This window comes from Salmo trutta, chromosome 12, assembly GCF_901001165.1.
Source record: "Salmo trutta chromosome 12, fSalTru1.1, whole genome shotgun sequence".
NCBI classification, from domain to species: domain Eukaryota; kingdom Metazoa; phylum Chordata; class Actinopteri; order Salmoniformes; family Salmonidae; genus Salmo; species Salmo trutta.
The window spans coordinates 39,875,189-39,901,930 of NC_042968.1; the positions used below are offsets into that span (position 1 = coordinate 39,875,189).

A 26,742-nucleotide genomic window follows, 5' to 3' on the forward strand; every position below is an offset into this window, starting at 1 on the left:
CACAAAGGAAGAACTACTGAACTAGGAGTTGTGTTTTATAGTGAATATGAGTGGCGGACCTGATCCTAGATCAGCATTCTTACTCTGAGACGCTTTGTGAATAGTGGCCCTGGAACCAAACTAAAAATAACATGGGAAGACCACAGCTGCAGATATAGAGAACTACTGGGTTACGTGTCATGGTCGCAGTACCACCTTATCTTGGAAAAATGCTGCTTATGGAAAACATGGAATTGAGAAAAACACTTCTCAATGAAAAATTAACAGAATGATCTACCAATTGCCTCTCTGCCAACTTCTCCCCACCCTCTCAACATGAGATAAAAGGAGCCACTGGGGCCCACATAGCTTCCTACCTAGCTAGCCCAGAACACAGGAGCAGAGCTGCAGACCAGAACCCAGGATCCTAGAGTCATTCTCCTGTCTACTTCAGTGACTCTTTACCCAGAAACCTTTTCACCATGTCTGTTCACCTCCGCTTCCTCTGTCTTCTCAGCCTGGCTGTTGGTGCTCTACACTGCACTCCCGTGTCTGACCAGGAGGGGGAGCTCTCAGAGCCTCAGTATACCGACTGTCCCCAGAGCTGGTCAATGTACAACAACCGCTGCTTCAGGTACGTCGCCTCTCAGCTGGACTGGGCCGATGCAGAGTCCTACTGCGTGAGCCTGGGAGCCAACCTGGCCTCTGTGAACAACATAGGGGAATTCAGCTTTGTGAAAAACCTGATCAAGAGCTTTGACCCTGCTGAGAACTATACCTGGATCGGGCTGAGTGACCTCCACAAGGAAGGGAGATGGATGTGGTCGGATGGCTCCAAGGTGGTCTACACGAACTGGTCTTCAGGTGAGCCCAATGGAAGTAGAAAGGAGAACTGTGTTCATACTAACCAGAAGGACAAGCTGTGGAACGACATTACCTGCTCAAACAAGCATGCCTTTGTCTGCGTCATGCGTCCCGGCCTCTGAACGTCTTGAGTCTTTAGTTCAAAGATTGCTTTGGTTTCTATAAATAAAGAAAAACCTTTCATTGAAAATCTCCTTGTTGGTCCTCTATCTGATTCAACTTGTCCTTTTATTCTCCCTTGGTTAGACTGAGAAGAAGTGAGTGTGTAGTGTTTGTTTAGTTGCGAGGCCTGACACTATGCGTCTGTATGACATGTACCTCTGTCTCTTAGATCAAACGTTTCTCACCCCCTTAACAATATCAAAACAGGACAGCTAAAAAATAATGGGGTCATTGTAATCTCAGCAACCAGAACCAAATCTAGGCCTCTGGACCGGTACTGCTACTGGTTGCCATGACAGTGACTCCATGTTTACAATGCCATGGAGTCATCTATCATTGTATAATGTATTATTCTTATTTTTATTACATTTATTTAACATTTATTTAACTCGGCAAGTCAGTTAAGAACAAATTCTTATTTACAATGACGCCCTACCCCGGCAAAATCCAGACGACGCTGGACCAATTGTGCGCCGCCCTGTGGGACTCTCAATCACGGCCGGATGTGATGCAGCTTGGATTTGAACCAGAGACTGTAGTGACGCCTCTTGCACTGAAATGCAGTGCCTTAGACCTTAGGCCACTGCTATAAACCGGTCACACTGAACACATTCTGGAAGTGACAACTAACTACCTAATTTGGGTCTTTGCGTGTCAAAACAGATACACGTCAAACAACACTATGTGACATGTCAAATAAAGCTTGTTGACCAATCAGGCCCTAAATATGACTGCACGTCACATAATAATTGAACACGTATATTAATTGTTTAGTAGTTATTACACATTGATTACACTATCACACGTATTTCACGTGTCACACCGATTCATCGATACGTATGCTACGATAATGGTAAAGTTTTGTCATGCGCACCTGTCCTTCCCCAAGCTCTGGACAGTGCTGGTCATAAAAAATAGCAAGCTGTCACGTCCTGACCAGTAATAGGGGTTATTTGTTATTGTAGTTTGGTCAGGACGTGGCAGGGGGGTGTTTGTTTTATGTGGATCGGGGTTTGTTGGGCTATGTGTTATGTAGAGGGGTGTTTGTTTAGGGTGTTCCGGGGTTTGTTGGGCTATGTGTTATGTAGAGGGGTGTTTGTTTAGGGTGTTCCGGGGTTTTTGGGTTATGTTCTAGGTTAGTGTATTTTTATGTTAGATCTAGGGTGTTTAGTTCTATGTTTAGTTCATTGGGATGGGCCTTCAATTGGAGGCAGCTGTTCCTCGTTGCCTCTGATTGAAGGTCCTACGTATAGGGGAGTGTTTGTAATGGGAAGTGTGGGACATTTATTTTATTTTTTTCTCTCTTCATAGCTGTGTGTGTAGACTGCAATACTGTGCGTTCGTTCGTTTTCTTGTTTTGTTTTTTCAGTGTTCAAATAAAAGTTAAAATGAGCACTCAACCCGCTGCGCCTTCGTCCACTTCATACGACGCCCGTTACACAAGCTAGCTGATGGATGCAAACAATGGCCTTCCCCTAAAAAAATAACAAAACGACATCATCTGTTTCAGTGGCTATAGTAGGCTAGCTAACTATCTAGCTAGGTGTCATCATCTAAAATAACCCTAATTTATAAGACAGTTCTTATTTGATTGACGGTGGTCGGACCCATCTATGTGAAGCTAGCCACAATAAGGATTAGCCGGCCTTCAAAATAAAAGTATGTATTTGATGGTGATGCAAACGAATACAAATAGTGGAATTAAGCCATAATTGAATAGATCATGCTAAAACGAGGTTAGAATTGTTGTTAACAAAAGATAATAATTTGTTAATTTGACACAAATCTGTTGAAATCTGTATTTTTGTATTTTTGTATTTTTTCAAATTTATTTCACCTTTATTTAACCAGGTAGGACAGTTGAGAACAAGTTCTCAATTACAACTGCGACCTGGCCAAGATAAAGCAAAGCAGTGCGACACAGACAACAACACAGAGTTACAAATGTACAGTCAATAACACAATAGAAAAAAATCTATATACAGTGTGTGCAAGCAAATGAGGTAAGATTAGGGAGGTAAGGTAATAAATAGGCCGTAGTGACGAATTAATTACAATTTAGCAATTAAACACTGGAGTGATAGATGTGCAGAAGATGAATGTGCAAGTAGAAATACTGGGGTGCAAAGGAGCAAAATAAATAAATAACAATATGGGGATGAGGTAGTTGGATGGGCTATTTACAGATGGGCTATGTACAGGTACAGTGATCGGTAAGCTGCTCTGACAGCTGATGCTTAAAGTTAGTGAGGGAGGTACGAGTCTCCAGCTTCAGTCATTTTTGCAATTCGTTCCAGTCATTGGCAGCAGAGAACTGGACGGAAAGGTGGCCAAAGGAGGAATAGGCTTTGGGGGTGACCAGTGAATTATACCTGCTGGAGTGCGTGCTACGAGTGGGTGCTGCTATGGTGATCAGTGAGCTGAGATAAGACAGGGCTTTACCTAGCAAAGACTTATAGACGACCTGGAGCCAGTGGGTTTGGCGACGAATATGAAGCGAGGGCCAGCCAGCGAGAGCATACAGGTCGCAGTGGTAGGTAGTATATAGGGCTTTGGTGACAAAATGGATGGCACTGTGATAGACTACATCCAATATGCTGAGTAGAGTGTTGGAGGCTATTATGGAAATGACATCGCCGAAGTCAAGGATCGGTAGGATAGTCAGTTTTACGAGGGTATGTTTGGCAGCATGAGTGAAGGATGCTTTTTTGCGAAATAGGAAGCCGATTCTAGATTTAATTTTGGATTGGAGATGTTTGATGTGAGTCTGGAAGGAGAGTTTACAGTCTAACCAGACACCTAGGTATTTGTAGTTGGCCACATATTCTAAGTCAGAACCGGGACAGGCGGGCAGGTGCAGGCAGCGATCAGTTGAAGAGCATGCATTTAGTTTTACTTGCATTTATGAGCAGTTGGAGGACACGGAAGGAGTGTTGTATTTAACTGTATAGCCTTACCTATGGATTGTGGATCAATGACACGGGGTATCAGTCTACTCATTGACACCCTGGGAACATTAGCATCGTAGCTCTTATTGCGGGACTCTGAATCCACTGTGAATTGAGCTACATTTATTGTACCAGTCAACCAACTATGTGTATTGAACACTATTCCAGAGGGAAAACAATGCAACTTTGATGTTTTGGAGTCTGAGAACTATGAGGAGAACTTTGGGGAAAAAGTACTTGAGTACTGAGTAGACTGATACCCCCATTTCATTGATCCCCAATCCAACCTTGTTTAACATTATCTAGTCTATGGCATGATTCCACCAATTGTAACCTTCTGCGTCAATTTCAACGAAGGACTTTTATTTTGAAGGAGAACAGCAAAGTCCAACATTGTGGCTAGCTTCATGACACATAACCCGGTCCTGTCAAGCCAGAAGAAGCTAGGTGGCTGCTTATTTATTTAACCTTTTTTTAACTAGGTAAGTCAGTTAAGAACAAATTCTTATTTACAATGACGGCCTACCAAAAGCCTGCGGGGACGGGGGCCGAGATTTAAAAAAAGCATATATTTATATAACATCCTCTCACTGTCAACTGTTTATTTTCAGCAAACTTAACATGTGTAAATATTTGTATGAACAATACAAGATTCAACAACTGAGACATAAACTGAACAAGTTCCACAGACATGTGACTAATAAAAATGGAATAATGTGTCCCTGAACAAAGCCGGGGGGGGGGGGGTCAAAATCAAAAGTAACAGTCAGTATCTGGTGTGGCCACCAGCTGCATTAAATACTGCAGTGCATCTCCTCCTCATGGACTGCACCAGATTTGCCAGTTCTTGCTGTGAGATGTTACCCCACTCTTCCACCAAGGCACCTGCAAGTTCCCGGACATTTCTGTGGGGAATGGCCCTAGCCCTCACCCTCCGATCCAACAGGTCAATGAGATTGAGATCCGGGCTCTTCGCTGGCCATGGCAGAACACTGACATTCCTGTCTTGCAGGAAATCACGCACAGAACGAGCAGTATGGCTGGTGGCATTGTCATGCTGGAGGGTCATGTCAGGATGAGCCTGCAGGAAGTGTACCACATGAGGGAGGAGGATGTCTTCCCTGTAACGCACAGCGTTGAGATTGCCTGCAATGACAACAAGCTCAGTCCGATGATGCTGTGACACACCGCCCCAGACCATGACGGACCCTCCACCACCAAATCGATCCCACTCCAGAGTATAGGCCTCAGTGTAACACTCGTTCCTTCGACGATAAATGTGAATCCGACCATCACCCCTGGTGAGACAAAACCGCGACTCGTCAGTGAAGAACACTTTTTACCAGTCTTGTCTGGTCCAGCGACGGTGGGTTTGTGCCCATAGGTGACGTTGTTACCGGTGATGTCTGGTGAGGACCTGCCTTACAACAGGCCTACAAGCCCTCAGTCCAGCCTCTCTCAGCCTATTGCGGACAGTCTGAGCACTGATGGAGGGATTTCTTCCTGGTGTAACTCGGGCAGTTGTTGTTGCCATCTTGTACCTGTCCCGCAGGTGTGATGTTCGGATGTACCGATCCTGTGCAGGTGTTGTTACACGTGGTCTGCCACTGCAAGGACGATCAGCTGTCCGTCCTGTCTCCCTGTAGCGCTGTCTTAGGTGTCTCACAGTACGGACATTGCAATTTATTGCCCTGGCCACATCTGCAGTCCTCATGCCTCCTTGCAACATGCCTAAGGCATGTTCACGCAGATGAGCAGGGACCCTGGGCATCTTTCTTTTGGTGTTTTTCAGAGTCAGTAGAAAGGCCTCTTTAGTGTCCTAAGTTTTCATAACTGTGACCTTAATTGCCTATCGTCTGTAAGCTGTTAGTGTCTTAACGACCGTTCCACAGGTGCATGTTCATTAATTGTTTATGGTTCATTGGACAAGCATGGGAAACAGTGTTTAAAACCTATATAATGAAGCTCTGTGAAGTTATTTGAATTTTTATAAATTATCTTTGAAAGACAGGGTCCTGAAAAAGGGATGTTTCTTTTTTTTGCTGAGTTTATATATAAATAAATAAATATAGGACAAAACACACATCACAACAAGAGAGACAACACAACACTAGATCAAGAGAGACCTAAGACAACAACATAGCAAAGCAGCAACACATGACAACACTAGCTTATAACGTTAGCTTTGGGAAACAGGGTTAAGTAGCTGGCAATCTTTCATGAACTGAAGTTCAATTTCAATAGGCGAACAACAAGTGGCTACCTAGCGAATACTTACTCACAATGATTCCTAAATCATTGCTAAGAATATTGAAATGACTGCAGTTTCTAATGGTCATTGTTTTCAGGCTGGTTGCAGTGGTGCTAGCTAGGTGTCAAGCTAAAGCTAGGTGTCAAGCTTAAGCTAGCTACCAAGCTAAAGCTAGCTAGCTACCAAGCTTAAGCTAGCTACCAAGCTAAAGCTAGCTAGCTACCAAGCTTAAGCTAGCTACCAAGCTAAAGCTAGCTAGCTACCACAGAAGTTGATAATAACATCTGTATCAAAGATGTTTGCAACAAAAAAATGTATCCTGCTCGTTTGGTGGCACTTGGCTTGCACGTGCAAAAACATTTATAGTAGAATTGTGTTATTTGACGCGTCAAATATTATTATTTGACATGTATCTTTTTGACACGCAACGACCCAAACGACGTTCCATACCTTAAGGTTTGACATGTCTCCCTACCTTCTAGTAACTGAGATATGGGTCTGTATTCACAAAGGAAGGACTGGTTTGACATGTCCCCTTACCTTCTAGTAACTGAGATATGGGCCTGTATTCACAAAGGAAGAACTACTGAACTAGGAGTTGTGTTTTATAGTGAATATGAGTGACGGACCTGATCCTAGATCAGCATTCTTACTCTGAGACGCTTTGTGAATAGTGGCCCTGGGACCAAACTAAAAATAACATGGTGTCACGATTCCTTAAGGCAGGAGGAAAGGGCAGAGTCAAACGCAGGAGACGTAGTCCAGTAGTGCCGTAGAACGGTATATTTATTGCACCGAAAAAAACCCTCGGAGTAACAAAAGGGCATAGGGTGTGCCCAGAGACCACACGGGAACACAGTTAACCCCGAGAAAACAAAAATACGCACGGGGCGCAGCCCGGCAAATACAACATTCCTCTAGCGAGAATCCGCTGGGGAAAAATGTGCAAAAACAGAACGTTCACAGACCTGCCCGCTGACGAACAAACAATCCCGCACAAAACACAAACCCAAAGGAACAAACTAAATACCCCCCCCCCCCCTACTAATGACAGAAAAGGAAACAGGTGCAGACTTAAACAGACAAAACACAACGAACACAGAAACATAGATCGGTGGCAGCTAGTAGACCGGCGACGACGACCGCCGAGTGCCGCCCGGCCGAGGGGGGGGCACCATTTTCTGTGGATACTGTGACACATGGGAAGACCACAGCTGCAGATATAGAGAACTACTGGGTTACGTGTCATGGTCGCAGTACCACCTTATCTTGGAAAAATGCTGCTTACGGAAAACATCGAATTGAGAAAAACCCTGTGTATTTTCAAGTATTGTAGTGGCAGCATCATGTTATGGGTATGCTTGTCACCGGCAGGGACTGGGGAGTTTGTCAGGATCAAAATAAATATGAAAAGGAGCAAAGCCCCGGTAAAAAGATAGAGGAAAACCTCAGTCTTCTGAAAACCTAACCTGTGACAGGCCCTTGTCAAAAGTAGTGCACTATATAGGGAATAGGGCCCTGGTCTATAGTAGTACCACTATATAGGGAATAGGACTCTGGTCTATAGTAGTACCACTATATAGGGAATAGGGCTCTGGTCTATAGTAGTACCACTATATAGGGAATAGGGCTCTGGTCTATAGTAGTACCACTATATAGGGAATAGGGCTCTGGTCTATAGTAGTACCACTATATAGGGAATAGGGCTCTGGTCTATAGTAGTACCACTATATAGGGAATAGGACTCTGGTCTATAGTAGTGCACTATATAGGGAATAGGGCTCTGGTCTATAGTAGTACCACTATATAGGGAATAGGGCTCTGGTCTATAGTAGTGCACTATATAGGGAATAGGGCTCTGGTCTATAGTAGTACCACTATATAGGGAATAGGGCTCTGGTCTATAGTAGTACCACTATATAGGGAATAGGGCTCTGGTCTATAGTAGTACCACTATATAGGGAATAGGGCTCTGGTCTATAGTAGTACACTATATAGGGAATAGGGCTCTGGTCTATAGTAGTACCACTATATAGGGAATAGGGCTCTGGTCTATAGTAGTGCTCTATATAGGGAATAGGGCTCTGGTCTATAGTAGTGCACTATATAGGGAATAGGGCTCTGGTCTATAGTAGTACCACTATATAGGGAATAGGGCTCTGGTCTATAGTAGTACCACTATATAGGGAATAGGGCTCTGGTCTATAGTAGTACCACTATATAGGGAATAGGGCTCTGGTCTATAGTAGTACCACTATATAGGGAATAGGGCTCTGGTCTATAGTAGTACCACTATATAGGGAATAGGGCTCTGGTCTATAGTAGTACCACTATATAGGGAATAGGGCTCTGGTCTATAGTAGTACCACTATATAGGGAATAGGGCTCTGGTCTATAGTAGTACCACTATATAGGGAATAGGGCTCTGGTCTATAGTAGTACCACTATATAGGGAATAGGGCTCTGGTCTAAAGTAGTGCACAATATATAGGGAATAGGGCTCTGGTCTATAGTAGTACCACTATATAGGGAATAGGGCTCTGGTCTATAGTAGTACCACTATATAGGGAATAGGGCCCTGGTCTAAAGTAGTACCACTATATAGGGAATAGGGCTCTGGTCTATAGTAGTACCTCTATATAGGGAATAGGGCTCTGGTCTATAGTAGTGTACTATATAGGGAATAGGGCTCTGGTCTATAGTAGTACCACTATATAGGGAATAGGGCTCTGGTCTATAGTAGTACCACTATATAGGGAATAGGGCCCTGGTCTATAGTAGTACCACTATATAGGGAATAGGGCTCTGGTCTATAGTAGTACCACTATATAGGGAATAGGGCTCTGGTCTATAGTAGTGCACTATATAGGGAATAGGGCTCTGGTCTATAGTAGTACCACTATATAGGGAATAGGGCTCTGGTCTATAGTAGTGTACTATATAGGGAATAGGGCCCTGGTCTATAGTAGTACCACTATATAGGGAATAGGGCCCTGGTCTATAGTAGTACCACTATATAGGGAATAGGGCCCTGGTCTATAGTAGTGTACTATATAGGGAATAGGGTGCCATTTGTGACGTAGTGGGAGTGCAGTGTCGCAGGGTTTTAATAAACAGAGCAGGATAATTATTCTGCATGAACATCTTCTATAAACACTGACGCCAGCTCATTCCAACAGCCCACAGCAGCAGACAATGCGCTTGCTACAAGCTACCCACAGAGGTGGCAATGATGTAAACAGACTCATTTACAATGGCTCTCCAACCCTGTTCCTGGAGGGCTACCCTCCTGTAGGGTTTTAGACCCTTCACATTGGGGAATGAAGACATGCGCTGTGGCCAACAAATAGCATCCTATTCTCTATATACAGCCCTATGGGCCCTGGTCTAAAGTAGTGCACTATATAGCGAATAGGGTGCCATTTGGAACGTAGGCATGGAGGTGCTCATCTTTACATTTCTCTGTTGTTTTTTTGTCCTTCATTTTGCGTTACCAATACATGACTTGTGGTGATTATACCTGATGAATTTAAGACATGTTGTCCTCCATTTTGCGTTACCAATACATGACCAGTGGTGATTATAACTGATGAATAAGACATGTTGTCCTCCATTTTGCGTTACCAATACATGACCAGTGGTGACCATACCTGATGAATATAAGACATGTTGTCCTCCATTTTGTTTTACCAATACAGGACCAGTGGTGACCATACCTGATGAATATAAGACATGTTGTCCTCCATTTTGTTTTACCAATACAGGACCAGCGGTGACCATACCTGATGAATATAAGACATGTTGTCCTCCATTTTGTTTTACCAATACAGGACCAGTGGTGACCTGATGGATATAAGACATGTTGTCCTCCATTTTGTTTTACCAATACAGGACCAGTGGTGACCATACCTGATGAATATAAGACATGTTTCCTCCATTTTGTTTTACCAATACAGGACCAGTGGTGACCTGATGAATATAAGACATGTTTCCTCCATTTTGTTTTACCAATACAGGACCAGTGGTGACCATACCTGATGAATATAAGACATGCTGTCCTCCATTTTGTTTTACCAATACAGGACCAGTGGTGACCTGATGAATATAAGACATGCTGTCCTCCATTTTGTTTTACCAATACAGGACCAGCGGTGACCATATCTGATGAATATAAGACATGCTGTCCTCCATTTTGTTTTACCAATACAGGACCAGTGGTGACCTGATGAATATAAGACATGCTGTCCTCCATTTTGTTTTACCAATACAGGACCAGCGGTGACCATATCTGATGAATATAAGACATGTTGTCCTCCATTTTGTTTTACCAATACAGGACCAGTGGTGATCTGATGAATATAAGACATGCTGTCCTCCATTTTGTTTTACCAATACAGGACCAGTGGTGACCTGATGAATATAAGACATGTTGTCCTCCATTTTGTTTTACCAATACAGGACCAGTGGTGACCTGATGAATATAAGACATGCTGGGAATGTAGAAAAGTACTTATACACAGTACATGAATTACACAGCTGTCACGACTTCCGCCGAAGTCGGCTCCTCTCCTTGTCCGGGCGGCGTTCGGCGGTCGACGTCACCGGTCTTCTAGCCATCGTCGCTCCACCTTTCATTTTCCATTTGTTTTGTCTTGTTCCCTGCACACCTGGTTTTCATTCCCCAATCAATCTACATGTATTTATTCCTCTGATCCCCATCATGTCTTTGTGAAAGATTGTTTATTTGTGTTTATTTGTATTTATTTACGTGTTTATTTGTTGACGGGCCAGACTGGCTTGTTTTTTTCCCGTGTTATTTTTCACGAAGATGTTTATTGTTAAACATAATTCTTGTGACTGTTTTGCGCGTTTTGCACGTTTTGCCTCAATAAAGTGTGCGTCTGTTCACAAATCTCTGCTCTCCTGTACCTGACTTCGCTACCAGTACGCACACGCCTTGACAACAGCGGTAAAATCTTACAAACATGAAGCATCTATACTGACGATAAAACTATTCCACAGAGTCATAAATGTATAATATTTCATGCAAATGCACAAACACATTGATCAAATACAGGCGAGCAGCACTACATTGTAGTCCGTGTTCAAAATGGCACACTCTTCCCTATATGCGTGCACTACTTTTGACAAGACTTATATCAAAAGTAGTGCTCTAAATAGTGAATAGGGTGCCACTTGGGACCTCCCCTTAAAGTAGTAATCATTGGAGTTTTTGACAAGTTTAAAATTAAATTAATTTGTACTTTCAGAGAGTTCAGTTCAGAGTTCTATCTTCAACAAAGGGAAATGTCAAGTAGATCCTTCAACACCTTCTCCACTAGCTACAATTATTATAACTGTTTTGCTCTGTTATCTCTAACCTAAAAATATATCATTTAAATAAAAGCCTTGCAGGAATACTGGTGGTAGTTCTGTAATGTTTCAGGCTCACCTCCTTTCACATTTATACAATCAAAAAGGCATCACTCATAAGTCAGTGCCAGCCAGGTAGTGACTGATGGATAGTCCCATCAACCAGAGGTTTCAGAAGCTGAAGAGTTTGTCTGCGTTGCCAGGTATTTGTGTTTGGAATATTTAAGCGTCTTGCAGGAACACTGGCTGTAGTTCAAAATGTTCTCAAGATCACCTGCTTTCACAGTTTATTCAATTGATTGTGAGGCCTAATCCAATCCGAATCCAATCAATGAGTCAATCTCCCCATCTAAGTCAGTGCCATTTCTCAGTTCTCCAAAATCACCCTGATTAACAGTATCACCAATCACAGGCCTCAGTTGAAGAGTGTGTCTGCATTGGCTGTTTCAGGTCTGTGTGTTTAAAAGCCTCGTCACAAAATCAAAATGAAACAAATCCAGCATTTGAAGAGTACTTAGACTTGCAGTTTGGCTGCTTTTTCTGTTGGGGGTCACAATCTGCTGGGTCCCATCCCCAGGCCCCAGTCCCATCCCCAGGCCCCAGTCCCATCCCCAGGCCCCAGTCCCATCCCCAGGCCCCAGTCCCATCCCCAGTCCCAGTCCCATCCCCAGTCCCAGTCTCATCCCCAGGCCCCAGTCACATCCCCAGGCCCCAGTCCCATCCCCAGTCCCATCCCCAGTCTCATCCCCAGGCCCCAGTCCCATCCACAGGCCTCAGTCCCATCCCCAGGCCCCAGTCCCAGTCCCATCCCCAGTCCCAGTCCCATCCCCAGGCCCCAGTCCCAGTCCTAGTCTTGTCCCAGTCCTAGTCTTGTCCCAGTCCTAGTCTTGTCCCAGTCCCAGTCTTGTCCCAGTCCCAGTCTTGTCCCAGTCCTAGTCTTGTCCCCCACTTCAGGTCTGTATGTGCGGCAGTGTGAATCCACCACAAGCTGCCTGGTCAACAACTCAATAATTAATGGCCAATAAAGGCAACAGTTGAAGAGTACTTCTGTCTGCAAAATGAGATTCATTTTGGCTGCTTCATTAAGAGATTCATTTTGGCTGCTTCATTAAGAGATTCATTTTGGCTGCTTCATTAAGAGATTCATTTTGGCTGCTTCATTAAGAGATTCATTTTGGCTGCTTCATGAAGAGATTCATTTTGGCTGCTTCATTAAGAGATTCATTTTGGCTGCTTCATGAAGAGATTCATTTTGGCTGCTTCATGAAGAGATTCATTTTGGCTGCTTCATGAAGAGATTCATTTTGGCTGCTTCATTAAGAGATTCATTTTGGCTGCTTCATTAAGAGATTCATTTTGGCTGCTTCATGAAGAGATTCATTTTGGCTGCTTCATGAAGAGATTCATTTTGGCTGCTTCATTAAGAGATTCATTTTGGCTGCTTCATGAAGAGATTCATTTTGGCTGCTTCATTAAGAGATTCATTTTGGCTGCTTCATGAAGAGATTCATTTTGGCTGCTTCATGAAGAGATTCATTTTGGCTGCTTCATTAAGAGATTCATTTTGGCTGCTTCGTGAAGAGATTCATTTTGGCTGCTTCATGAAGAGATTCATGTGTTTGAAATCCAAACGAGCTGGTTAGTCCCAGTCCCAGTCCTGTCCTCCCCTTCCCTCAGCTCAGATATTGGTGGTGGACTATGTGCGCGTGTGTGTGTGTGTGTGTGTGGTGTGTGTGTGTGTGTGTGTGTGCGTACGTGCGTGCGTACGGTAAGTTTGCGTGTGTGTGCGTGTTTGTGCGTAAGTGTGTGTGTGCGTAAGTGTGTGTGTGTGTGTGTGTAAGTGTGTGTGTTTGTCAGATATTAGTGGTAATAGAGAGTGTATGGTGTCAGATAATAGTGGTAATAGAGAGTGTGTGTGGTGTCAGATATTAGTGGTAATAGAGTGTGTAGTTGAGAAGTTCTCCATGCGGATGCGCACCACCTTCTCCTGTGGGGGTGGAGGGTAGAGGAACCGACAGGTGAACACCTGTCGACAGGCCTTCCGGAAGTTCTCTGACAGGAAGGCGTACAGGATGGGGTTGATGCAGGAGTTCCCGTACGCCAGGCAGTGGGAGATGATCCGCAACGCAAAGGAGGCGTCGTTGAGCGGGAACACTCCAAACTCCACCCACATGGCGATGATGTGATGAGGCATCCAACAGGTCAGGAAGGCTGCGACCACCAGGAGGACCGTCTGGGCTGTCTGGAGGAGGAGGTGGGAGGAGGGGGAGAGGGGGAGGGGGGAGAAGAGGAGAGGGGAGAGAAAGAAGAGAGAAAGAAATAGAGACAAAATTACCATTAACAACATGTCTTTACAGTCCCTGATGACCCTTAACAACATGTCTTTACAGTCCCTGACGACCCTTAACAACATGTCTTTACAGTCCCTGATGACCCTTAACAACATGTCTTTACAGTCCCTGATGACCCTTAACAACATGTCTTTACAGTCCCTGACGACCCTTAACAACATGTCTTTACAGTCCCTGACGACCCTTAACAACATGTCTTTACAGTCCCTGATGACCCTTAACAACATGTCTTTACAGTCCCTGATGACCCTTAACAACATGTCTTTACAGTCCCTGACGACCCTTAACAACATGTCTTTACAGTCCCTGATGACCCTTAACAACATGTCTTTACTGTCCCTGATGACCCTTAACAACATGTCTTTACAGTCCCTGATGACCCTTAACAACATGTCTTTACAGTCCCTGATGACCCTTAACAACATGTCTTTACTGTCCCTGATGACCCTTAACAACATGTCTTTACAGTCCCTGATGACCCTTAACAACATGTCTTTACAGTCCCTGATGACCCTTAACAACATGTCTTTACAGTCCCTGATGACCCTTAACAACATGTCTTTACAGTCCCTGATGACCCTTAACAACATGTCTTTACAGTCCCTGATGACCCTTAACAACATGTCTTTACAGTCCCTGATGACCCTTAACAACATGTCTTTACAGTCCCTGATGACCCTTAACAACATGTCTTTACAGTCCCTGATGACCCTTAACAACATGTCTTTACAGTCCCTGATGACCCTTAACAACATGTCTTTACAGTCCCTGACGACCCTTAACAACATGTTTTTACAGTCCCTGATGACCCTTAACAAAATGTCTTTACTATCCCTGATGACCCTTAACAACATGTCTTTACAGTCCCTGATGACCCTTAAAAACATGTCTTTACAGTCCCTGATGACCCTTAACAACATGTCTTTACAGTCCCTGATGACCCTTAACAACATGTCTTTACTGTCCCTGATGACCCTTAACAACATGTCTTTACAGTCCCTGACGACCCTTAACAACATGTCTTTACAGTCCCTGATGACCCTTAACAACATGTCTTTACAGTCCCTGATGACCCTTAACAACATGTCTTTACAGTCCCTGATGACCCTTAACAACATGTCTTTACAGTCCCTGACGACCCTTAACAACATGTCTTTACAGTCCCTGATGACCCTTAACAACATGTCTTTACAGTCCCTGATGACCCTTAACAACATGTCTTTACAGTCCCTGATGACCCTTAACAACATGTCTTTACAGTCCCTGACGACCCTTAACAACATGTCTTTACAGTCCCTGATGACCCTTAACAACATGTCTTTACAGTCCCTGACGACCCTTAACAACATGTCTTTACAGTCCCTGACGACCCTTAACAACATGTCTTTACTGTCCCTGATGACCCTTAACAACATGTCTTTACAGTCCCTGATGACCCTTAACAACATGTCTTTACAGTCCCTGACGACCCTTAACAACATGTCTTTACAGTCCCTGACGACCCTTAACAACATGTCTTTACAGTCCCTGATGACCCTTAACAACATGTCTTTACTGTCCCTGACGACCCTTAACAACATGTCTTTACAGTCCCTGACGACCCTTAACAACATGTCTTTACTGTCCCTGATGACCCTTAACAACATGTCTTTACAGTCCCTGATGACCCTTAACAACATGTCTTTACTGTCCCTGACGACCCTTAACAACATGTCTTTACTGTCCCTGATGACCCTTAACAACATGTCTTTACAGTCCCTGACGACCCTTAACAACATGTCTTTACAGTCCCTGATGACCCTTAACAACATGTCTTTACAGTCCCTGATGACCCTTAACAACATGTCTTTACTGTCCCTGACGACCCTTAACAACATGTCTTTACAGTCCCTGACGACCCTTAACAACATGTCTTTACAGTCCCTGATGACCCTTAACAACATGTCTTTACAGTCCCTGACGACCCTTAACAACATGTCTTTACTGTCCCTGATGACCCTTAACAACATGTCTTTACAGTCCCTGATGACCCTTAACAACATGTCTTTACAGTCCCTGACGACCCTTAACAACATGTCTTTACAGTCCCTGACGACCCTTAACAACATGTCTTTACAGTCCCTGATGACCCTTAACAACATGTCTTTACTGTCCCTGACGACCCTTAACAACATGTCTTTACAGTCCCTGACGACCCTTAACAACATGTCTTTACTGTCCCTGATGACCCTTAACAACATGTCTTTACAGTCCCTGATGACCCTTAACAACATGTCTTTACTGTCCCTGACGACCCTTAACAACATGTCTTTACTGTCCCTGATGACCCTTAACAACATGTCTTTACAGTCCCTGACGACCCTTAACAACATGTCTTTACAGTCCCTGATGACCCTTAACAACATGTCTTTACAGTCCCTGATGACCCTTAACAACATGTCTTTACAGTCCCTGACGACCCTTAACAACATGTCTTTACAGTCCCTGATGACCCTTAACAACATGTCTTTACAGTCCCTGATGACCCTTAACAACATGTCTTTACAGTCCCTGACGACCCTTAACAACATGTCTTTACAGTCCCTGACGACCCTTAACAACATGTCTTTACAGTCCCTGATGACCCTTAACAACATGTCTTTACAGTCCCTGATGACCCTTAACAACATGTCTTTACAGTCCCTGACGACCCTTAACAACATGTCTTTACAGTCCCTGATGACCCTTAACAACATGTCTTTACAGTCCCTGACGACCCTTAACAACATGTCTTTACAGTCCCTGATGACCCTTAACAACATGTCTTTACAGTCCCTGACGACCCTTAACAACCCTTTTCTTTTGGGTTCCAGGTAGAACCCTTTTGGTGTCCAGGTAGAACCCTCTGTGGAAAGGGTTCTACATAGAACCTAAAAGGGTTCTACCTGGAACCGAAAAGGGATCTACATAGAACCAAAAAGGGTTCTACACAGAACCAAAAAGGGTTCTACCTGGAACCAAAAAGGGTTCTACACAGAACCAAAAAGGGTTCTACCTGGAACCAAAAGTGTTCTCCTATGGGGATAGCGAAAGAACCCTTTTGGGTTCTAGATAGCACCTTTTTTTCTAAGAGTGTATTGGAACTGGTACTTTACATATTGTATTCCAGGGGTAGCCTTGACCGGGACTCGAACCCAGGTCCAGCGACTGTCCAGCCAACACCTCAACCGTTATGCCAAGAGGTCTGAACCTCTTTATAAGGTCGCTAGGTGTTAAGTTAAGGTCACTACAATATCTGGACTCGACAGTACTCACTGTAGTCAGGGTAACTGGTAGTACCAGCGACAATTCTCAATTCTGCTCTCGTACTCGTCCAGCGCCCATCCACTCCCTCCATAGACACACGTTAGAGCAGCGACGGGGTTACAGATGGGTTCAAAGAACTACAACACCGCTGACACAAAGAACTACAACACCGCTGACACAAAGAACTACAACACTGCTGATACAAAGAACTACAACACCGCTGACACAAAGAACTACAACACCGCTGACACAAAGAACTACAACACCGCTGATACAAAGAACTACAACACCGCTGATACAAAGAACTACAACACCGCTGACACAAAGCACTACAACACTGCTGACACAAAGAACTACAACACCGCTGATACAAAGAACTACAACACCGCTGATACAAAGAACTACAACACCGCTGACACAAAGCACTACAACACTGCTGACACAAAGAACTACAACACCGCTGACACAAAGAACTACAACACCGCTGATACAAAGAACTACAACACCGCTGATACAAAGAACTACAACACCGCTGACACAAAGAACTACAACACCGCTGACACAAAGAACTACAACACCGCTGATACAAAGAACTACAACACCGCTGACACAAAGAACTACAACACTGCTGACACAAAGAACTACAACACTGCTGATACAAAGCACTACAACACCACTGACACAAAGAACTACAACAAAGAACTACAACACCGCTGACACAAAGAACTACAACACCGCACTACACGTCATTAGAGACCCCACACGTCAACCCTCTACACATTGTTAGAGACGCCAAACGTCATTTTCTGTCTGAATTGGAGTCCTATCAGATGGCAGACTGATTCATTGAAAGCATTGATTAACGTGATCAGTCTACAGTGTTACACAAAGACCCACTTGACAGGGACTTAACGATTCAGGAAGAAAACTGAACGATGATCCCAAACAGTCAATCATATTTTGATGATAACGTTTATGAGATTCTATTTCAGGGGTGATGCTTTTGAAAACACAATCTTTTGATGATGCCACACAAAGACAGGAGAAGCATTCTCTCTCTCTCTCTCTCTCTCTCTCTCTCTCTCTGTCTTTCCCTCTCTCTCTCTCTCTCTCTCTCTCTCTCTCTCTCTCTCTCTCTCTCTATGGGGAAGACCTCAATGGAGTTCTGGCATCAAATTCCTGCCTGAAAGACTCCCTGGCAGAGAACAATCTGTGTGTGTGTGTGTGTGTGTGTGTGTGTGTGTGTGTGTGTGTGTGTGTGTGTGTGTGTGTGTGTGTGTGTGTGTGTGTGTGTGTGTGTGTGTGTGTGTGTGTGTGTGTGTGTGTGTGTGAACAGTCAAGTGTATGCCTGAGCCTTTGTGTTTCTCCTGGCTGTCTGTTAAAGGCTCTTGATGTGGGTTGGTGGGCGATTCAGCGAAAGGTCATTCAGCTACTCAGCCTTGTAACAAATCAAGGAGCAGCTACAGGTCCATCAAAACAAGCCCTGACTACGGACTTCAAACAACACTGATTACAGACCACAGCACTTCAAACAACACTGACTACAGACCACTGCACTTCAAACAACACTGACTACAGACCACAGCACTTCAAACAGCACTGACTACACACCACAGCATTTCAAACAACACTAACTACAGACCACACCACTTCAAACAGCACTGACTACAGACCACGACACTTCAAACAACACTGACTACAGACCACAACACTTCAAACAGCACTGACTACAGACCACAACACTTCAAACAGCACTGACTACAGACCACAACACTTCAAACAGCACTGACTACAGGCCACGACACTTCAAACCACACTGACTACAGACCACAACACTTCAAATAGCACTGACTACAGACCACGACACTTCAAACAGCACTGACTACAGACCACGACACTTCAAACAGCACTGACTACAGACCACAACACTTCAAACAGCACTGACTACAGACCACAACACTTCAAACAGCACTGACTACAGACCACGGCACTTCAAACAGCACTGACTACAGACCACAACACTTCAAACAGCACTGACTACAGACCACGACACTTCAAACAACACTGACTACAGACCACAACACTTCAAACAGCACTGACTACAGACCACGACACTTCAAACAGCACTGACTACAGACCACAACACTTCAAACACCACTGACTACAGACCACGACACTTCAAACAACACTGACTACAGACCACAACACTTCAAACAGCACTGACTACACACCACAACACTTCAAACAGCACTGACTACAGACCACAACACTTCAAACAGCACTGACTACAGACCACAACACTTCAAACAGCACTGACTACACACCACAACACTTCAAACAGCACTGACTACAGACCACAACACTTCAAAAAGCACTGACTACAGACCAGGGCACTTCAAACAGCACTGACTACAGACCAGGGCACTTCAAACAGCACTGACTACAGACCAGGGCACTTCAAACAGCACTGACTACAGACCAGGGCACTTCAAACAGCACTGACTACAGACCAGGGCACTTCAAACAGCACTGACTACAGACCACAGCACTTCAAACAACACTGACTACAGACCACAGCACTTCAAACAGCACTGACTACAGACCACAACACTTCAAACAGCACTGACTACAGACCACAACACTTCAAACAGCACTGACTACAGACCACGACACTTCAAACAGCACTGACTACACACCACAACACTTCAAACAGCACTGACTACAGACCACAACACTTCAAACAGCACTGACTACAGACCACAACACTTCAAACAGCACTGACAACACACCACAACACTTCAAACAGCACTGACTACAGACCACAACACTTCAAACAGCACTGACTACAGACCACGACACTTCAAACAGCGCTGACTACACACCACAACACTTCAAACAGCACTGACTACACACCACAACACTTCAAACAGCACTGACTACAGACCACAACACTTCAAACAGCACTGACTACAGACCACAACACTTCAAACAGCACTGACTACACACCACAACACTTCAAACAGCACTGACTACAGACCACAACACTTCAAACAGCACTGACTACAGACCACAACACTTCAAACCACACTGACTACAGACCACAACACTTCAAACAACACTGACTACAGACCACAACACTTCAAACAGCACTGACTACAGACCACAACACTTCAAACAGCACTGACTACAGACCACAACACTTCAAACAGCACTGACTACAGACCACAACACTTCAAACAGCACTGACTACAGACCAGGGCACTTCAAACAGCACTGACTACAGACCACAGCACTTCAAACAGTTTCTCTAAATCTTTCACTCTGAAGATCAAATCATAGAACTGATTGAGTTGATGTGATACTGTCATATTGATGCACTTTAATGCAAAACTGAATCTCTATACAACATGACAAAGTTTACAATGTTTAATATATAATGTTTACTTGTTTACTTTGTCAGATATCAGATCTGTTACTATATCGGACCTGTAGGCAATGTCTGTCTGTCTGTCTGTCTGTCTGTCTGTCTGTCTGTCTGTCTGTCTGTCTGTCTGTCTGTCTGTCTGTCTGTCTGTCTGTCTGTCTGTCTGTCTGTCTGTCTGTCTGTCTGTCTGTCTGTCTCTGTCTCTGTCTCTGTCTCTGTCTCTGTCTGTCTCTGTCTGTCTGTCTGTCTGTCTGTCTGAAAGCAATATGATTGAAATAATATTTGTAAGGGACAGATTTACTGGGGCTGGTCCAACTCAAGGTGTCATACAAATAAATGTACCCCCCCTCCTCAAAGTAAAATATATTTCCACATGACCCCCCCCCCCCCTTCTACTGTAAAACCAATTGAACACCCTGTCATAGAATGAACTCAAAATAATGATAACTCGAAACACTTATCTCCCTCACTAGCTTTAAGCACCAGCTGTCAGAGCAGCTCACAGATCACTGCACCTGTACATAGCCCATCTATAATTTAGCCCAAACTACTACCTCTTCCCCTACTGTATTTATGTATTTTATTTATTTTGCTCCTTTGCACCATATTATTTATATTTTAACTTTGAACTTTCTTCAAATAACAATTCTACCATTCCAGTGTTTTAGTTGCTATACTGTATTTACTCTGCCACAATGGCCTTTTTTGCCTTTACCTCCCTTATCTCACCTCATTTGCTCACATTGTATATAGACTTATTTTTCTACTGCATCATTGACTGTATGTTTGTTTTACTCCATGTGTAACTCTGTGTTGTTGTATGTTGTCGAACTGCTTTGCTTTATCTTGGCCAGGTCGCAATTGTAAATGAGAACTTGTTCTCAACTTGCCTACCTGGTTAAATAAAGGTGAAATAAATAAATTAAAAAATTAAAAAATGATTACGACCACAAATAACAATAACTGTAGCGACCCTATGTTTATAAAGGTAGATATCGACTTTGCTTTTGTGGCACAATAGATGCCACACAGGGTTACAGGCTAGAAGGTTGAGGGTTCACTGACGACCACAGAGGAGCTCTACCTGCCTGTTTCATTACACTACAATCAGAGTCGACCAGAAGGTCGAGGGTTCACTGATGACCACAGAGGACCTCTACCTGCCTGTTTCATTACACTACAATCAGAGTCGACTAGAAGGTCGAGGGTTCACTGACGACCACAGAGGAGCTCTACCTGCCTGTTTCATTACACTACAATCAGAGTCGACCAGAAGGTTGAGGGTTCATTGATGACCACAGAGGACCTCTACCTGCCTGTTTCATTACACTACGATCAGAGCTGGCTGCAGACAATCATCAGCTATGAGGAAATCAGATTTTCAACATTTTAAAGCCATATTTATAATTATATAAAATATGTGTCACGTCCTGACCAGTATAAGGGGTTATTGGTTATTGTAGTTTGGTCAGGACGTGGCAGGGGGGTATTTGTTTTATGTGGTTTGGGGTTTATGGGATATGTATTTATGTAAGAGGGGTGTTTGATTTATGTGTTCCGGGGTTTTTGGGTAATGTTCTTGTTTTGTATTTCTATGGTTTTCTAGGTTGTGTATTTCTTTGTGTTGGCCTGGTGTGGCTCTCAATCAGGAATAGCTGTACATCGTTGTTGCTGATTGAGAGTCATACTTAGGTAGCCTTGTTTCACCTGTCACTTTCACCAATTGTTGTTGTACTGCTGTGTGTTAGCCTACAACACTGTTCGTTCGATCGTTTTCTTGTTTTGTTCAGTGTTCAAATAAAGTTAAGATGTCTATGATGTACAATGACCGTTACAATATGCAACACATTTTCCAACTAACAGGTTTCTGTGCCAGTGCACCACACAACCAATAAACAAAACATACCGACTTCTGGCACTTCAATATCCTGGTTTGAGTTTTCAAGACGAAAATAAATCCATTATGTCAATCTGGACAAACAGAAAACGCATCCCTCTCTACCTTATAGGTTTACACAGTATAGAAGGCTTGGCTTGACAATCTGGACTAACAGAAAACACATCCCTTGTTCAGGGAGCAGAACGACAGATTTTTACCTTGTCAGCTCGGGGATTCAATCTTACAACCTTTCCGGTTACTAGTCCTACGCTCTAACCACTAGGTTACCTGCCAACCCTACACAAGGGATGTTGGCCAAATTAATATAACTAAATCATATACACTACCGTTCAAAAGTTTTGGGTCACTTAGAAATGTCCTTGTTTTCCATGAAAACATACATGATATGAAATGAGTTGCAAAACGAATAGGAAATATAGTCAAGATGTTGACACGGTTATAAATAATGATTTTTAATTGAAATAATAATTGTGTTTTTCAAACTTTGCTTTCGTCAAAGAATCCTCCATTTGCAGCAATTACAGCCTTAGGCAGATCTTCGGCATTCTAGTTGTCAATTTGTTGAGGTAATCTGAAGAGATTTCACCCCAATGCTTCCTGAAGCACCTCCCACAAGTGTGATTGGCTTGAATCAGGCTGCTCCCACAACAGCTCAATAGGGTTGAGATATGGTAACTGTGCTGGCCACTCCATTATAGACAGAATACCAGCTGACTGCTTCTTCCCTAAATAGTTCTTGCATAGTTTGGAGCTGTGCTTTGGATCATTGTCCTGTTGTAGGAGGAAATTGGCTCCAATTATATCATACGCCGGTCAAAAGTTTTATAACACCAACTCATTCCAGGATTTTCTTTATTTTTATACTATTTTCTACATTGTAGAATAATAGTGAAGACATCAAACTATGAAATAACACATATGGAATCATGTAGTAACCAGAAAAGTGTTAAACAAATAGCCACTGTTTGCCTTGATGACAGCTTTTCACATTCTTGGCATTTGGAAAGTATTCAGACCTCTTCCCTTTTTCCACATGTTGTTACGTTACATCCTTATTCTAACATGGATTCACTTGTTTTTTTCCCCTCATCAATTTACACACCATAATGACATCACACTACCCCATAATGACATCACACTACCCCATAATGACATCACACTACCCCATAATGACATCACACTACCCCATAATGACATCACACTACCCTATAATGACATCACACTACCCCATAATGACATCACACTACCCCATAATGACATCACACTACCCTATAATGACATCACACTACCCTATAATGACATCACACTACCCTATAATGACATCACACTACCCTATAATGACATCACACTACCCTATAATGACATCACACTACCCCATAATGACATCACCATACCCCATAATGACATCACACTACCCTATAATGACATCACACTACCCCATAATGACATCACACTACCCCATAATGACATCACCATACCCCATAATGACATCACACTACCCCATAATGGCATCACACTACCCCATAATGACATCACAATACCCCATAATGACATCACCATACCCCATAATGACATCACACTACCCCATAATGACATCACCATACCCCATAATGACATCCCCATACCCCATAATGACATCACACTACCCTATAATGACATCACACTACCCCATAATGACATCACACTACCCCATAATGACATCACACTACCCCATAATGACATCACACTACCCCATAATGACATCACCATACCCCATAATGACATCACCATACCCCATAATGACATCACACTACCCCATAATGACATAACACTACCCCATAATGACATCATACTACCCTATAATGACAAAGGAAAAACAGTTTTTTAGGCATTTTTGCTAATTCATAAAAATAAAATAGAAAACTTAAATATCAAATGTTCATAAGTATTCAGACCCTTTACTCAGTACCTTATTGAAGCACCTTTGGCAGAGATTACAGCATTGAGTCTTCTTGGGTATGACGCTACAAACTTGGCACACCTGTATTTGGGGAGTTTCTCCAATTATTTTCTGCCGATCCTCTCAAGCTCTGTCAGGTTGGATGGGAAGCGTCGCTGCACAGCTATTTTAAAGTCTCTCCAGAGATATTCAATCAGGTTCAAGTCCGGGCTCTGGTTGGGCCACTCAAGGACATTCAGAGACTTGTCCTGAAGCCACTCCTGCATTGTCTTGGCTGTGTGCTTAGGGTCGTTGTCCTGTTGGATGGTGAACTTTCACCCCAGTCTGAGGTCCTGAATGTTCTGGAGCAGGTTTTCATGAAGGATCTCTCTGTACTTTGCTCCGTTCATCTTTACCTCGATCCTGACTCGTCTCCCAGTCCCTGCCGCTGAAAAACATCCCCACAGCATGATGCTGCCACCACCATGCTTCACCGTAGGGAGGTGCCAGGTTTCCTCTAGACGTGATGCTTGGTATTCAGGCCAAAGAGTTCAATCTTGGTTTCATCAGACCAGATAATCCTGTTTCTCATGGTCTGAGTGTCTTTAGGTGCCTTTTCGCAAACTCCAAGCGGGCTGTCATGTGCCTTTTACTGAGAAAGGGACTCCGTCTGGCCACTCTACCATAAAGGCCTGATTGGCGAAGTGCTGCAGAGATGGTTGTCCTTCTGGAAGGTTCTCCCATCTCCACAGAGGAACTCAAGAGCTCAGTCAGAGTGACCATCGGGTTCTTGGTCACCTCCCTGACCAAGGCCCTTCTCCCCTGATTGCTCAGTTTGGCTGGGCGGCCAGCTCTAGGAAGAGTCTTGGTGATTCCAAACTTCTTCCATTTAAGAATAATGGAGGCCACTGTGTTCTTGGGGACCTTGTTTTGGTACCCTTTCCCAGATCTGTGCCTCGACACAATCCTGTCTCGGAGCTCTACGGATAATTCCTTCGACCTCATGGCTTGTATTTTGCACTGACATACACTGTCCACTGTGGGACCTTATATAGACAGGTGTGTGCCTTTCCAAATCATTTCCAATCAATTGAATTTACCACAGGTGGACTCCAGTCAAGTTGTAGAAACATCTCAAGGATGATCAATGGAAACAGGATGCAACTCAGCTCAATTTCGAGTCTCATAGCAAAGGGTCTGAATACTTGTGAAAATAAGGTATTTCAGTTTTCTAAAAACCTGTTTTCGCATTGTCATTATGGGGTTTTGTGAGTAGATTGATGAGGATTTTTTAAAAATGTAATCCAATTTTAGAATAAGGCTGTAAAGTAACAAAATGTGTAAAAAGTGAAGGGGTCTGAATACTTTCCGAATGCACCTGTCACGGGTGTCGTAGGGTTTAGACCAACGGACAAAGGAGGAAAAACCAAAACGAACACGTATACAAAAAACACGACGACAAAGAACAGGCCGGTAAGGCACAAAGCCATACACAGCAACAATCTCCCACAAAATCCCCATGACAAAACACATACCTATTTATAGGACCTTCAATCAGAGGCAACGATAGACAGCTGCCCCCAATTGAAGGCCCCAACACCAATTAACTAAACATAGAAATACAAACGACTAGACAGAACATAGAAATAAATTAACCTAGAACAAAGACTAACAAACCCCGGACCACATAAACCAAACACCCCTCTACCTAAAGACATAGCCCGAACCACATAAAACAAACACCCCCTGCCACGTCCTGACCAAACTACAATAACAAATAACCCCTATTACTGGTCAGGACGTGACAGCACCGTAACTCTGGTAGGCCTGAAACAGTCTTCCTCACCTCAAGTTCAACTATCAGAGTCGGCTGGAGTATCGGGGCGCACCGCCTTCATGTCATAGGCCTGCAGTAGCTGACGCTTAATAACAGAGGGGGCGCACCGCCTTCATGTCATAGGCCTGCAGTAGCTGAGGCTTAATAACAGAGTCGGCTGGAGTATCGGGGCGCACCGCCTTCATGTCATAGGCCTGCAGTAGCTGAGGCTTAATAACAGAGTCGGCTGGAGTATCGGGGCGCACCGCCTTCATGTCATAGGCCTGCAGTAGCTGAGGCTTAATAACAGAGTCGGCTGGAGTATTGGGGCGCACCGCCTTCATGTCATAGGCCTGCAGTAGCTGAGGCTTAATAACAGAGTCGGCTGGAGTATTAGGGCGCACCGCCTTCATGTCATAGGCCTGCAGTAGCTGACGCTTAATAACAGCCACACCATACCCAACTTTCACT

The 26,742-nt window shown here is 43.8% G+C and overlaps 2 protein-coding genes across 2 annotated transcripts in view; one reads left to right on the top strand and one right to left on the bottom strand.

Moving 5' to 3' along the window:
- The first annotated feature begins 359 nt into the window (after positions 1-359).
- LOC115202713 (galactose-specific lectin nattectin-like) lies at positions 360-1,033 on the top strand. Its single transcript, XM_029766776.1, has one exon. The coding sequence runs from the start codon at positions 462-464 to the stop codon at positions 963-965; it is 504 nt and encodes a 167-aa protein (XP_029622636.1). The 5' UTR covers positions 360-461; the 3' UTR covers positions 966-1,033.
- A 12,348-nt stretch (positions 1,034-13,381) lies between these two features.
- Positions 13,382-26,742, bottom strand: part of LOC115203534 (galanin receptor type 1-like) — a 34,864-nt gene continuing 21,503 nt past the window's right edge. Inside the window, exon 3 of the mRNA XM_029768304.1 lies at positions 13,382-13,819. Within this exon, the coding sequence (XP_029624164.1) occupies positions 13,499-13,819 (321 nt within the window). The 3' untranslated portion in view covers positions 13,382-13,498. The remainder of the gene's footprint in view (positions 13,820-26,742) is intronic.